The sequence below is a fragment of the Microtus ochrogaster genome, chromosome 4 (assembly GCF_000317375.1).
Source record: "Microtus ochrogaster isolate Prairie Vole_2 chromosome 4, MicOch1.0, whole genome shotgun sequence".
NCBI lineage: Eukaryota > Metazoa > Chordata > Mammalia > Rodentia > Cricetidae > Microtus > Microtus ochrogaster.
Genome location: NC_022011.1, coordinates 81,979,135 through 81,995,383, shown reverse-complemented (window position 1 = coordinate 81,995,383; position 16,249 = coordinate 81,979,135). Strand labels below are relative to the sequence as shown.

At 45.1% G+C, this 16,249-nt stretch overlaps 1 protein-coding gene across 3 annotated transcripts in view; it reads right to left on the bottom strand.

Annotated features, from left to right (window-relative positions):
- The window catches only part of Map3k20 (mitogen-activated protein kinase kinase kinase 20), a 154,381-nt gene extending 141,235 nt beyond the window's left edge, over positions 1 to 13,146 (bottom strand). For 2 of the 3 annotated variants that reach the window (XM_005346571.2, XM_005346572.3), the window contains exons 1-2: positions 13,050 to 13,146; positions 955 to 1,145 (exon numbers count right to left, since the gene is read on the bottom strand). In XM_005346571.2, the coding sequence (XP_005346628.1) occupies positions 955 to 1,113 (159 nt within the window). In that variant the 5' untranslated portion in view covers positions 1,114 to 1,145; positions 13,050 to 13,146. Of the gene's footprint in view, positions 1 to 954; positions 1,146 to 1,294; positions 1,454 to 13,049 lie in introns of those variants that run through there. The other variant, XM_013345939.2, reaches the window with a different exon arrangement.
- Positions 13,147 to 16,249: the final 3,103 nt, after the last annotated feature.

The following is a 16,249-nucleotide window of genomic DNA, read 5'->3' as shown; positions in this document are numbered from 1 at the left end:
TGTAGACCAGGCTGGTCTCGAACTCACAGAGATCCACCTGCCTCTGCCTCCCGAGTGCTGGGATTAAAGGCGTGCGCCACCATCGCCCGGCTGAAGAAGAGATGTTACACAAGGCAATGGATACAATGACTTCAACATACAACGCATGCACGTGTTGAAACCTCATAACATGGCAGGCTCATAGACGTTCAATTTTTTTGTGTGTTCGTAGGGTCAGTTAAAAGGATCAGTTAAATTTTTAAAAAGAACTTGAAAGAGAAAGCTACCATGCTTAACGCCTATGGGTCACCTACACAAGTTATTTAATTCCTGTGGTACCAAACACATCCACGCCACATCCCTATGAAAGATGAAGACCCCAAGAGTTCAGGGCTCACCCACATCGAACACAAGTTCCAGACTCTAAAAGACAAGACCTTATTCTAATTTTACAAAGAAAGGCAACTCCGCCAAGTGCCTAATTCTTTACTTCGCAAAGACTCACCACTGTGAGCCAGTAGAAGTGAAACCTAAGAAGCCAGTATTGATTAATTCAGTAGAAAAATAATACTCTTATTTTTTTTTAAGACAACAACTAGGGACCACCCCCAACGCAAGGGGTAAAAATAGTAACCAATGTAAATGTTACCTGTTACTCTGTGCTGCCCCCTCTTGGCTGCCCCGGAGAAGTGAACCGCTCAAACGTGCCTGTTTCTGTAGGCCAGCCAACACAGAGAGCACCGGGCTCTTTTATAGCATGGAATAAAATCCTCTAGCTTCAAATGACCCCTAGTAGAACTCAACCCTAAAGCACACACTACAATATTTTCTATTTATGAGGTTCCCAAAATGGAAATTGGGAAAGAGCCTCTTGGAGCGGTCCCAAAGGACCTGCCAGATCCCTTGCAGCTCCGTGACCCCTGGGGCCTATGACATCCAAGCCGCTGCGACGCCTCTGGTAGCAGAAGATCTTACCTCTTTCTCTATCTTGAGTAACTTCTTTACAGCCACCTCCTTGTCCTGTGATATCCATTTGGCTCGATAAACACTCCCAAAACTTCCTCCACCGCAGTTTTCGAAAAACTGCAAGTCGTCAAATTTAATTTGCACAAAGGAGGCGCCGAGAGACGACATCTCATAATGACAGTAGTAAGCGTCCTCACAGTCTGGAGAGAGAAAGGAGAGACACGCTGGATCACAAACAAGTCAGAGTCCTGCTGCCGATATTTATACCGAGTCCTGTGAAACTTCCAGAAAGAGCAGGATGACTTCAGAAAGAAAAGCGAGACGAACACACCGAAATGAAAGCGCTCACCCTGGCAGCCGGTGCAAAATTCAACAACGGCTTGTCCAGGCTTGGGAGCGACTCAGATTCCTCCGCCGCAAAACCTGTCACAGCGCTTCCTACACATCCCGAGGAGCTCTGCCTAAAGGCTTCTGTGTCACCAGGTCTCCTACCAGGAAGGCCTGACACACAGAAACCATGCTTTCTTTCAACAGTAAGCTAGCATAGCTCGTCTGGCATGCGCGGCATGCTGTCTCTCCGTGTTGCCCTTACTTCACGGGAAAAGTACCCAGCCTAAGCTGGTGCGCATCCTAGCGCCAGCACAGCCAAAAAACGGTGCAGAGTAAACACGCATTCAGTGTTTAGACTCCAAACAAGATTTCACCAAGGAGTGAAAGAAAAGGTGGCCAAGTGCTGCCAAACGGGTCTCACTAGGCTGCACACCATAGCAGAACCTATTTTCTGAGACATTGTCTCTGTTTACAATATATTAAGTCACCCAAAGAATACTGCCAAAGATGTTAAATAAAATATACATATTATGCTTGTTTCCAGAGGAACCCATGACCCCTCCCAGAGACTGCTTCAGTGAGATTCTCTGTGACTGAAGGGCTCTTACTCTTGCCCAGGTGTGTGTCCATTCCTAATCCTCTATGCCAAACCATAAATTAGCAGGAAAAGCAAAACCCTAGACACACAGATGATGGCATAAGCTTCTGAGCAGGCATAAAAAGCTGCAGGTGGTAGATAAAAGAATCTGCATGTGCACCCTTCCTGGGACTGTAAACCAGAATATTATAATCATGGAGCGAAAAGTGGACCTACATTTGAGGACCCATAAAACAATTGGCTTATGCTCCCAACGGTCACCATCATGAACGACTTTTAACAAATGAAAAGAAAACAGCTATATAAGTACGTAAAGGCATCTACGATAAAATGCAATGTGCGGCCACTCTGCATGTATCTTCTATCTATAAACATTGAGACATACTGAAACACGACGCCTGCACCTTTCTTTCAGAGGCTTCTGACACCATCCCCCAAAGCACACGAGGGAAGGGGAACACAGGCGTGTAAGAGGGAGAAAAAAACGTGACAAAATTAAGAGCAAATCAGAAGGCTGCGTGGGCCTTTTACTACCCTGGCCATTTTCTATGAAGCCTGAATTTTTTTTTCCTTCCAAAATAAAAGGTAGAAGGAAGCAGTCTGCAGCACTAGAAAGCCAGCGTCTCCATGTACAATTCAGCGCTTTGCCGAGAGATGCACGCAGGCGGCTAAGAGAGTTCAGTGTGCAGCTGGCTTAGCCATCCCATTTTAGGAGCATCGGCTCACTGAAGAATGCTGATTCCTTATGCCAAGTCCAAGTCTGCTCCACGTTAGGGAGAAGGCAAGAAAGAAAAATGAAGCGATTTGTTTATCCTCAATGTTTAGAGCCTTCCACTGTTTAGAAGACAGAGCAGCCACAAAAACAAAGGAGGGGGACGGCTGTGGGGAACGCAGGCGCAGTCTACTGACACATTTAATTTAGCGATGTTTCATACAGACTCCCTACAATCCATAGTTAACTGCAGAAAAGAAGGTCTACAGAAAATGTAGGAGAATATGCCCGACCAACGCAGAGAGTGTGTGCAAAGCAAAAAGCTTCTATAATAAATGTCAAACGCTATGCTAGCTCTCCGCGGGGTGGCAGAGGATAGGTCTATGTTTTATAATCAATTTATCAGGTATAGGAATTTAAATAGGCCTGCAGAGCTTATCAGACAATGCAAACCCACTGCCTCCCTGTCCCCCACTCAACTGTCACTGCTGAGAAAGCCACTCACGCCGGCTCCTTTGAGGATTCGCTCTTCTTTACCACATTTCTGGGGGACGTGATTAAACACTGTCGCTTCTTCACGTTTCCCATTTCAGATCTTGTTACAACAATTCCCTGCAAGGGATTCAGCTCTTACACATCATCCTCAGCCTCCACAGGCTCAGGCGCTAGGGTGTTCTAAACCCTCTCTTCACAACCCCAACATTTGGCTAATCAATATTCACAGTTTGTAGTAGTCTCGCAAAGTCAATATTGTTCCCAGCACCGCCATGCGACAATTATATCTTACTTAGATAACTTTTGTTTCTTCTGGAGTTATTAGTTGCCCTGTGTTTTCTTCTATTGTTTGTTTAGCTTTTCATGCTACTGACAAATTTAGCCAACCCATCAAATTCTCCCAGGACTGCAAAACTCTCAATGAAGTAAAACAAAACAACAATGACAACAAAAAACAACAAATCTCTGTTATCCTGGAGGAAGGAAGATGCTGGTTTTCATGGAGACATTCTTTCTTAACACCTCATCTTGATTCAGTCTGGCTGGAATGGCTGCTCTTCAGGTCAGACTGTAACTGGGATTTCTTCTCCTGTGCTATTCAAAGACCTTCCTTCTCCTTCAGCCTCTGAGGGAAAACCTCGCCCTTGGACCTTCAGTTTCTCTTTCTTGGTTTACTTCTGCACCTTGACGACATTCATCTCTCATTGACTCTTTGAGTAGAGGGCACAGAATGGGGTTTTTGAGTCTCCACTAGCAACCTGTCTGCTGTTCTAGGAAGAGTATTATCCTTTATGTAGTTGTGAAAGTATATTTTATTTTTTTCACATTTTTTTAAAATTAACTTATCCACTCATTTTATGAGTGCAAATATTTTGCCTGTATGTATGTCTGGGGTGCACAGAAACTGAAGGGGTCATCAGATCTCCCGGAAATGGGGTCACACAGATGCTTGTAAGCCACCAGGTGGGTGCCAGGAACTGAACCCGGGTCCTCTGCAGAGTACCAAGGACTCTTAATCAATGAGCTAGCTATCTCTCCAGTACTCTCACTGAATTTGTTTTTCTCCAAGACTTACCTCTTTATTATATGTGTATAAGTGTTATGCTTGCATGTATGTATGTGCACCATGTACGTGCCTGGTGTCTGCAGTGTTTGAAGAAAGCATTAGATCCTCTGGGATTCGCTACAGTCGTCAGCTTCCATGAGGATGCTGGGAACGGGAACCCAGGTCCCTGGAAAGAACAACACATGTTCTAAACCCCTGAGTCGTCATTTTAGCCCCTTCTTCATTGCGAGGGCAACTATGGACGTTACTCCGGCTTCTAAACCCTTTTACTTTTTTTTCCCTAAAAGCTTTTAGAATTACTTTTTTTGTGTGTGTGTGGTTTTTTGAGATAGGGTTTCTCTGTGGTTTTGGAGCCTGTCCTGGAACTAGCTCTTGTAGACCAGGCTGGTCTCGAACTCACAGAGATCCGCCTGCCTCTGCCTCCCGAGTGCTGGGATTAAAGGCGTGCGCCACCACCGCCCGGCTCCTAGAATTACTTTTTATCTGTAGAATTCTACCTTGGAGATGATTTGTTTGTTCCCCGCTCACCGATAAGACACTCAGTTCCAATATTTAAATCGTGTCTTTGAGTCTCAACTGTCCCATGTTCTTTACCACTTGAGCCATGTGTATTTCATGTCTTATTCCTCATACAGGCGTGAAACCCTGCTCGCAGTTCCCCTTATGTGCTGACCTCTGTCACATCTGCATGATGGGACAAACGCCCACCTCCACCTAGCAAACCTGTCCCTCACACTGTCTCCGAAGCCCATAGGAAACATTACACTCTTTCTATGCAGCCGTCTTTCCCATCACACTCCCACCCGAACATAAACCTCCTAAACCCAGAGTTCATTTCTGTCCATCCTGGGTTTTCAGCACCAGACACGCAGTACAGCACCTTTTCTGCTCTAGCTTGTCTGTTCAATTAATTAATGGCTTTTAGATAATTTTCCCATTATAATTCCCGGAGCTGCAAAGATTTCAGTCAAACTCTGGAAACTCAGACCTGCAGTTTTCATAGCGCCCGCAGAGGACTCTAAATCAAATCTGTTTGAGAAGCTGCCACAGGCTTCTTGGGGGAACCTGGGGCCTCCAGTACTGGGTGCCTCTCAGTCTGGGTTGAGACAGAGGAGGGGAAGAGAAACCCTTTCCCAAACAGAGAAGGATGTGATCAACAAGAACTAACTTGAACCCCCTGGCCAGGACCCTTGGCTATGGTGGCCACCCCGACGAGAAGCAACAAGGTACATTTGTCTATGTCAGTTACTCATACTGTAGTATACCCCACTGTTGGGAATTGGCTCTACATGAATGAATGATGCAATTACTTGGATGTTTTATTGAGACTGTAAAAAAATTAAGTCCCTTCTAATTTCTAAAGAGATTAACAATTTTAAGAGTGTGTCAGTGAAGGTTTTAACTCCAGTGAGCTCAGCAAGGCATCAAAACCCTCAGTTAAAAAATTTGGTTTAGATCTCCACCCCTGTATACATATGTACATATGTGTGCATGCGTGTATGTATGTACGCATATATTTCAGGCTACATATGTATATTGCTTCCCCTTTCATTTTAACTCGCTATTCAAAGATCAATTTACAAGGAGAATGAAATATGAGTTGCCACTACCCAAACCCAGAGCATCTTGAGAAGAAACTGATCAAATCACAGCATCAAGACTTGATCAAATTATGCTATAGTTTCTCAGAAACATCTCTACTGTTTAGACCGATAAAGCCATCTATTAGACAGGGAGCCAGCTATACCCATTTGTTTACAAAGGCTTACCAGATGACACACAATGTTTTCAACCCACTCCCCCGGAGACTGGCTTTTACATAATACAGACAATCCCACAGCCCTGCAGGTGGACTCGGAATAGGAACGTCACGAAAATCAGAACATAGTAAGGGGTCACAAATTTGAAAACAAAAGCAAGTTGGTTAAATTCAGCCATCCGCTGACTTGAGCAGTAGCCAAAACTTGGTGATTTCAAAAATGTCCTTAAATTAAAAATACAAAACTAATTTCAATTATTAACTAAACAGATAAAAGCATACATAGTATCATTTAGTTAATTATAAAAGCAGAACCATATAAAGGTGGAAAAGTCTTAAACGGAATAATATTTTACATTTTAGTTTCCCATCTTCTCAATGAGGGAGCTGGGGTCAGGACTTAGCTCACGGGTCTTTAATTCGCCTCTTGATTTTTCGAATTATCAATCTCAAGTCAGTTGTCTGTCACTTTATTTCTGTCACAGATAAATACAAATAAAAATAAAAGACTACTTGGATGTCTATCATTTGAGAAGCAAAGTTTTACAATTAGATGGGACTGAGTTGAACTAATTCTGTCTCCATCTCTCTTGAAACAGCCACGTTTCTTCCAATGATGCCATTTCTAAACCTCGTAAATAAGGGTTTTGAAATCACCTCCATCTGATAATCCTGATGGCACCGGAAACGGAAGCATCACTTCTAAGCACAGATAAGCAACACAGCCAAGAGCAAAGACCCAGTTAGCCAGAGCGAGCCGCAGACCCCAGTTCAAGCTATCTGAGCTCAGTCAGGCGAAGGACTGTGTCTCTGCAAAGTAGGCTTCCCGCGGCTTCCCCCAGACTCTTCATGGGGAAGCAGGAGAGGTGTGGAATCTACACACAACAGGCGGAAATGGAGGCCCTCTAACTGTTGTCTAGGCTTTGAGGCCACCCATTCTTTCAGCCTTCATAATCAGTCGTGTTTCCCCCTCCCGCGTTCAGAACTGCGCTCTATTTTATTTCAGTCGCTTCTGCTGCCCAGCTGTTGACAAACGGCCTGTGGATTTCTAAGTACTTTTCAGTTGTGTTTATGTGTCTTAACTTCTTCCCACCCTTGTGTTTCCTCTCCCTTCGGAGGTTGGGTAACTGTGCAAAATCTGTCTTACTAGCAAGGATTATTTAGTTATTTCCCACACAAGGTCTCACTATATTGTCCAGGCTGGCCTTGAGCTTGGGATGCCCCTGCCTCAGCTTCCCAAGTGCCAAAGTTAAAGATGTGTACCAAGATGCCTAGCTATATGTGTAACTTTTTTCCTTTCAAACTGTTTTTTCAAAGAGATGAATCCTATTTAAGTTACTAGAAGGTTTTTTCTTTTACTTTTAGATATTAGTATTTGTAGAACATATTTATTCTATTGCAGTACTCACTTTCTGTTGTCTTCCTTCTGATCTAATCTACCATATCACATGAGCACTTGACTCAAGAAAACTATAATCTGCCTTATCAAATATCTCCACATCATAATGAAAATATTTTTTAAATTAACTTTACAAATGAAGTCTGGAATTTCTCTGGTCTTTTCTATTTTGGATATATATGAACCCATTATTTCTAATGTATATACTTCCTTTTTTTCCATCCCTAACTTAAACTTTTCTTTTTTCTTTCTTCACAAAAGTAGTTCTAAAGCCGGGCAGTGGTGGCGCATGCCTTTAATCCCAGCACTCGGGAGGCAGAGCCAGGCGGATCTCTGTGAGTTCGAGACCAGCCTGGTCTACAAGAGCTAGTTCCAGGACAGGCTCCAATTTATTTCTGGCACAACATAAGAAGAAAAACTAATTTGTGTCACCGTGATCAAAGTAAATTTTTAAAGAGATTTCTCAGGCTGAAGAGATAGCTCAGTGGATAAGATTATTTGCTATGCAAACAAAAGGACCTGGGTTCAAGTCCCTGGCATCTAGGTGAAAGTCACGCACAGCAATGCAGGCGTGTAATCCCCAGCACTAGCGGCGGGAACTCTGGGAGCTTGCTAGCGAGCCAGTCTAGCCAAAACAGCAAGCTTCAGATTCAATGAGAGACCGTGCCTCAAGCAATAAAGCGGGGAGAGACAGAAGACACCTAGCATCATCCTCTGGCCCCTGCATGCAGTTGCCCATGTATATGCACACATAAACATGCATATACCACACACACACAAGGAAGGAGGGGAGGGAGAGAAGAAGAAAGGATTTGGGGGTCAGCAAGATGGCTGGACAGGTAAAAGCACTTGCCAGCAAGCCTGAGTTCGATCCTAGGAACGCACGTGGTAGATGACACTCACACAAGCTGTCCTCTGACCTCCATACATTTTGCGCATCCAAACATATACATACATAAACAATAAATAATTTTTTTAAAAAAACTTAAAGATGATTTTGCAAAAGCAGCCCTCAACCTCTAGCCAACTGATGTGTGTTTCTTCATACAGTTCAGTAAGTAAATGTATCAAAACCACATATCGTCGTGTGCTTTATAATGCTGTTTGAAATTGCTGCCCTGTATTCTTTTAAGGGCATATAATTTTTTTTTCTAAGAAAAGAGAAGTCTTTGGTTTGATATATTTCTTCATAACGTCAGGGTCAGAGATTTAAAAACACAATTCTTGAACAGACTGCTCTGTGCCCGTCTTTAAAAAAGAAAATCATTAATGATAACTAAGTCTATTAGGAAAACTAACTAGAAGCATGTCTACTTTGCTATTTTCTTCTAAACGGCTTTCAGAAAAGAACCCCTCACATAACATAGGTTGGACCCAGGAAACAGGGCTCCTTCTGGCATGTGTATGAGAAATCCAGCTTTAAATGAGTCTAGACGAGAACGGACGATCTCCCTGTCTCTCTGTGCTTCGCCATCTCTGTAACATGACTCTTCAGTTGGAGCAAAGGTTACAGTAAAAACAAGCTAGTTAAATGAAACATTCTTATGCATCCATTAATATTCCAATAAATGAAAATCAACTTCCGTGGCCTACTACCTTGCCAGAAACGCTGTTAGCAGAAATAAAATCAGTGAGAAAGTGCATCCACGTCCGGGGCTACTGGAGCAGCTCTTGTGGGAAAAGAGATGGGGCTGCCGCTGAGTAAAGACAGAGAACACGGGGAGGACACAGTTCTGGGGCTGCCTAGACGAAGGCCCAGGTGCCCCGGGGCGGGGCTCTTCTGGGGGCAAGGCCCAAATCCTAAACCAGCCTCCCACTCATCCTGGGGATTTGCTGTACAGTTCTCTCCTCCAGAACTGTCCCTGTCAATCAGGAAACACCCAAGCAGCCTGGCTTCTGACAAATAAGGTGCAAGCCCAGCCTGGGTAGCTGGAAGGAATGCTTCCTAACAAGGGTCAATCAATATGCAGGTCAGAACCGGATCAGCTGAGGGCGGATGAAAGATAAGACAGACACCGGGAAATTCAAATTAGCCAAAAGCAAGACCCAGATTACGCTTTGCTGACTGAGAGGTAGAAATTAGCTGTGGGTACAAGTTGCACAATTGCCGGTGACTAGGATAGCCCCGCAAGAATCTATTCTGCCCTCTTAGTAGTGAGTGACACATGCCTGAGTGTTCAGCAGGAGGTGGGGGCGTGGAGAAGAGATCCTGCATCAGCGAGACAAGAATGGGTGTGTCTCTAAGGCCTGCTTCAGCCTCACTAGCATGACTAACCAGGTTAGTATGAGGTCCTGAGAGACTGTCTTCCTTTCCTGGGAGGCGCATCTGACAGTAAACGCGAGGGGATGTTCAGTAGTCTACATGGCTGATGGAAATAGTTGAAGTTCCGGGGCCACACTCTTGATTCTTCTCGCATAGCTAGAGAGGTCCAATTCCAATGTCCGTCTCGAACTCTTCTCTCCCATCCCCAAAGTAAAGCGCTCTTTCCATCTTGAGACCATCAGGAGAACCACAGACTCTATAGACTCCTGGGATGGATGAACTAATTCCATTCTTTCCCTAGCAAAATGGAGTCACTTTACCTCTTCCATCAACCTGGGGCTACAAACCTCAGCAGGGCCGACCCCATCTTCCCGTCTGCATATTCCCACATAAGCAGCATACAACATTGCAGAGGAGGTCAGTGAATCCTACTTTCTGGCCTTAAAGCAACCATCTGACTCTAAGATGTGGAGGAGTAAATGTGTCTGTTTATATTGCTTTGCTTAGTTGAGTTAAGAGAAGACTGGAAAGTCCACATGAATTTTAAGGGTTAAATGAAAAAAAGTTTGCCTACTTTGGAGGTGCTTATTGGCTGCAGACCCGCAAAGGGACACAGTCCTTCTCCTTCACAGTAGGGTATTCTGATAGAAAACTTAAGCAAGTATTTACTCCGTGACCTAGAGATAAACGTGTTCCTTCTCTTTTAGGGTTTCCTATGTGAAGTCCAGAGATGGGTCCAGAAAGGATTGATGGACCCTGGAGAGAGGAAGTACTCAAAAGGAGCCCTACAAACAGTTCCAAGAGATCTTAGCTCTGCTTCTCAGCCATAGCCTTCCCATGTTTCCCTAACTTCCAAAGTCTTTATCTATGTGTCCCCAACACAGAATATTACAGAATTGCTTTGGAAACCCTTGTACACAAGAGGAGTGGCTAGTATGACTCCATCTCAGCATATGCATTTAAGTACAACAGGAACAAGGCAAAATACTGTGTGTGGGCAAGCCTTGCCGGGCAAAGCTGAAGCAAGCCCCCAGCTTGAGAAACGTGGGAAAGCCCTTTCTGCACTCAGTTGCTGTAAGCTGGAGTTTCCCGGACTAGCCCTGCATTTCCACACGCTGTCTCATAGACATCTCCCAGGAAGCAGGTATCACTGCCTCCCAAGGGTGTAAATGTCAGCCAAGCCTCATTTACAAACTACAAAACTGGGATTCACCTTGGGTCACCTCCTTTTCTTCTACCGCATATTCAACTCCATCATTTACTGCCTCCTGATTTTCCTCTTAAATAACTTAAATAACTCGATGGTTTACCATCCACGTATTTGAGGCTTTAGTTTTCTACAAGCAATGGTGTCAATGAGTAAAGTATCAGATGTGCCACCCCCCCCCCCCCCCCCCCGCCATTCTCACGGTGTATTAGTAGGCTGGGATTAATTAACTCCTCTTTTACTCAATGTTTCAGCTGTCTCTACAGGGTCAGCAACAAAAGCCCCTCAAGTATTAGTCAAACTATCTGGCATGCATGGCTCTCTTCCCTCACAAGTAACAACTTCGGATACAGATGTAACTATATTTGTTTATGTGCAGTGGGTCAAGGTTAATAGGCACAAAGGAAGCAGCCTAAATCTTCCCCATAGTAAGACAGAAGGTGTTTCAGCTGTTGCTATTATATTTAGATAGACCAGTCCCCGTCCCTTGTCAATCTGTTCAGGACAGAATAAAATGGAAAACAAATGATCCCAACTTTTATCCCCAACATCTGAGGGTACAGAGACTTTCTTATTCTGACAACATTGTATCACCATGGACACCTTTTCCCAGTCTAACAGGGGATCTCACTGGCTCTTCTCTGAATGTGTCAAGCTCTAAACTCCACTGTCCGTTTTGCTGGGCGCGCTGTGAGCTTCGTCTGACCTCTTTCACGAAACGTCCCTGTAATTTCTCCAGTAGATCCTCTGATGATTCAGTTGTTCACTCCACGCCCTTCGTAACTCCTGTTGATAATTCTACAGCCCTATCGGACTCAGTTTCACTGCTGAGCCCAGATAGGCACAGAGCCAATGTATTGCCAATAGCACTCACTCTGCACTAACTTAAAATACACAGCGCAGCTTGCCAAGTTTCCTTATTTGGCGAGAAGGTCCCTCAGTTCCCAAGATCTTTGACCATCCATTTTTAGATCTAAATCTGTGCGCTTAATATTTGGTTATTACTTCTCTTAATGTGTTCTTATGCATATCCCCCCCTCCAAAAAATACTTTTAAAGGATCAATCATCTACTCGCTTCCCTGGACAATAAAATGTTCCCCACTTAAACTTTTGACTTACACATTGTTAAGTTTAAAACACACAAACACGCTTCACAATAACTCCAAAAAGTACTTGTAGAAATTATATTGTAAAAGTTTAAAATAAACTGTACACAGTGCTCCAAACGACCATTTTCCTCTATCATAATTCTCTTTCCAAACAAGCTAAATTCATGTTCATTTACAATCTCCCAAATCTCTCACTATTGTAGCAGAAATCTAAAACAAAGACTCTACAAATGACCATAATTAAAATGCAGCCTTCACTTTAAAAAAAAAAATCAAAGAAGGCATGAAATGTCAGTGTAGAAACAGGCCTACGACAAAGAAGTCTGGTCTTGGACCATTTGTTTATTTTTATCGTTAAATATTTTGGTAGGTTTGGATCCACTAAATCCTGATAGTCGGTTTCATCTACGGTCAAGAAAGCCATCTGGGGTAAAACAGGAAGACACTTTAACCAGAGCCTGAACTCAGATATCCTCAATCCATTCTGAAAGCCGGTTCTCATACGCATTATTAATGAAGGCTGCTTATTGTGAAATCGCTGGAACGGGCCACCAAATGGTGCGCTTTCATTATTAACGAAACTAACAAAAATAGCAATTATGTTCCCCATAAACAGTGCTTATGCAGGATCTCCAGGCGCATGAGAAACATACATTTTTGAGCAACCCAACAATGACGTGCCATTGTTTTTCAGGCAGTACCATGTCATCTGGGCAGTTTAGAATTAAAGTTTTTCGGGAAGCTGTCACAGCGGGGCGAGGCATGGCTGCGGCCCGGAGACACTCACAGCCAAATCGGGTGTGGGTCCCAGAGCCCACGACACCCGCGTGTGCTCCCACGGAAGGGAAAGGTGCTTGGGAAGGGCAGCCGCCGCAGGCGCCCGGGCTGTGTCAGGCCGGGCTCTTCCGGGCACCGACTGCTCCACGGGACTGCCCCGGGCATGCCCAAGCCGTACTCGGCCCAGCGACAGAGAACCGCGGGGCCTCAGGGCACCGGGCGCAGGGCTGCAGGGCACCGGGCGCGGGCCGAGGACAGCCGCCCGCCGAGCCCCGGCCTCCCGCACCCGCGAAGCCCTGGTCCCCACAGGTCCAGGTCCGGGCCCGGGCCCGAACGATCCTCCAGGGTGGTGCTCCCTCCCTCTTCCCCGGTCCCCCGTGACCCCTACCTGGCTCCCGGGCCGGGTGCGAGCGGCGGCGGGGGTCGGGGACGGCGGCCCGCGCTGCTCCCACGCTTCCGCCGGAGTCAGGAGTTGAACATTCCGCCTCTCCGCGCGGCGCCAATGAGGACGACGTCGCTGCAACAGCACCACCTACCTACGGGCGCGGTACCGCCAGCCCCCCGGCCTCCCGGCACGCCCGGCCCAGCGCCCTGAGGAAAGACCGGGGCTCCGGGTCACACAGACCCCAGGTGCTGCACGCCCCCGCGGGACCTGGTGCTCTGCCTGGGAGGGGGACAACAGGGAAGCCGAGTTCTGTGGAGACAGGGTTGCAGGTGCCTCAGTTGGGACCATCAACAGGTACTTTGGGAATTTTGAGGAGGAGTCACGGACTGCTGCTCTGGTTAGTGACTTTAAGGTGAAGTCCCTGAGATTTCACATTGAGGTGACAGAGTCCATTGCAAGTGTGGAAGAAAAAAAAAGTGGCACCGGACTTTAGGAAATAATAATAATAATAAAAAAATTGGCTGGGGAGAATGGAACTGGAGAGGAAAGAGAGAAGAGATTGCAAAAGTAGGAGAGTCATTTTCTGAATAAGAATTTAGTCATGCACACACTTGGAGAATTATGGAAAGTGGGAGCGGAGTAAAATGGGTGTTTGTTTTAGCGCATTGCTTGATACTGGAGCGCGTGGCTTACAAGCCCTAAGATTTTAAGTCACCTTCTTTACTTCCCATTCATTTTAGTGGTGATTTAGAGAGTTGCCTGGGGATGGGAAACAGGATTAATGGGAGATATTGTCACTTCCTGCTTACAGATAGGACCGCGAGGACCTGAGTTAGAGGGTGCAACATAAAAAAGAAAACTGGAATTTTGAGAGACATGTTTCAGAAAGAGGCCACAGAAATTGGTGACCCATTCGATTGGGAAAGAAGAAAGCGATGATGCCAGGATTTGAGACCTGGGTGTCAGGAAGAATGATGGTGTCATTGACAGAAATAGAAATCTGTGGAGAGGAAACTGGCTTCCTGCTGAGTTTTGAAGCCATGAGAGGAAGAACAGGTAGAGATGAAACAAGAAACAAAAATCAGAAGGGAGGCCAAAAGAGAAATAGAAATTTTGAAAAGCGTTCATATATGTTTAGGATATGAATGTGGAAGAGTGGGTAAACATAAATTAATAATTTTAAGAAGCCCTTCTGGTCTGTTATTACAAAGACTGAGGGTTTTAGATTAATAAATTACATCTTGGTAACCGAGAAGACTGAAGAAAACTTCCTCACTAAAAAAAAAAAAAAAAAAAAAAAAAATTCTGTGCAAGGTGATCAAACGATTATAGAAGCCTCCGGTCTACTCAAAAAAAAAAAAAAAATGGATGATGGGCTGGCTCTTCAGGGCACTGTGAGCATGAAGAGACACTGGCACCTACCTTAGCTTTATTAAAGGTGCTGGATTGCGTCGTCACCCTAGCATGGGAGTCAGAGAACCTGGCGTTGCTGCTGGTCCTCTGGGTTATCAGGCAGGACACGTGGCTGGACAGATCTCGATTTCTTCCTTACCAGAATGAGGTGTTAGGCTCCAGCTCGACTACCAGCCAGCCAGCCATGCATTACTGGGAGCATGTAGCTCCCAGCATAAGCTTCCATAGTTTAACCCAATCATCCCTCCACCTCACCCACTTTTCATTCATTCTATTTCCCCTCTGTAATTAGGCTGCAGGAACAATAGACGCTACAAGATAGTTTCGAAACCGTACTAGACGGAGCATCTCAGACATCCAGTTTATGTTGCAAGTTTCTTGAGGCTATACCTTGTGTCCTATTGAGCAGGACCACGACTGTAATAGAGGCACAGAGATTCTGTGATCAACTGCCTGCCTCAACCTCTTTTTAAGAGTTACTTCTATTTTGTGTGGATGACTGTTTCGCCTGCATGTGTATATGTGCACCATATGTGTGCCTGGTGCCTACAGAAGAGGATGTCAGGTTCAGTGGGATTAGAGTTACAGATTGTTGGGAGCCTTCATGTAGGTACTGGGAATTGAACCAAGGCCCATTGCAAGAGCAGCCGGTGTTCTTACCCTCCGAGCCATCTCTCCAGCCCCATGGCCACAACCTTTGATTCTCCCAACTGCCTGTTTACTTGTGACTATGTTGCTCTCTTAAGATCCCAGAGCTGACATAGTCTATTATCGTGCTTATTCCTATCACTTATTCGGCTGTTTCAAACTTTTAAAAAAATCTTTTGGCAGTTTGATTTTTTTTTTTTTGGCTAATCCTCACTGGGCAGAATATAGATTTACAAATGTAAACGGCAATAGCAAAACAGTTCTAGTCAAAACTTGATCAAACCTTGTTATTCTTTCATTTCAAAGGCTTCCACACAAAAAAAATAGATGTATTCTCCGCAGTGATATGGTTCAGAAGTCCTTAGCACCCTCTTATAACCAAGAACACCCTCAAAAATCAGCATGCATTCTAAGTGTGTGTATGTTTTAAATATACTCGAGCAAAAATATTACCTAATCCCTTATTTAATGAGATTGTTTCCTCTAAACTCCCCGTTAATAGAAGTCCTGGAAGTGCCTCTAGCTATCAGAGGAAGAGCAAGGAAGCCATCCCATGCCCGCCTCCCCTGGGAGTGCCAACAGCCGCAGCACAGGCTATTCTGGGGCATTTTCTCTAGCCATCTTCGCCCTTCATCTCAGATTGAGAAACTTTGATGTCTGGACCACAGCGTCACATCTCAGAGTTACCCACCTTGTCTCCAAAGGCCAGTGCTTCAGCTGCAGGACAGGAAATTAAGGCAACCAAGCATCCTAGGCCGTGAGTATAGTCATTGCCTTAAAGTCGGAAATGACGCCTGCATAACTGTCTGCAGAGGAAGGCTCGCTGGAGATGCTTCTTCCCTCCCACTATGGGTCAGTAATGAACACCTTGATGTGCTGCCATCTTTCGGCCCTTATATAACAGACTTTAATGAAGAGCCGCCAGGTGTGAGGTTCACAACAGTAACCCCAGCATCTGGACGGCTAAGGCAAGGTGACAGTTGTGAAGTTCAGCCAGCCTAGGCTACGGAGAGAGACCTTGTCTCAAAAACCAAAACAAAATGAAAAGTAATCGTTGGTAAGACTTCTTCAAAAATCAGAAAAGGCAGCCGGGCAGTGGTGGCGCACGCCTTTAATCCCAGCACTCGGGAGGCAGAGGCAGG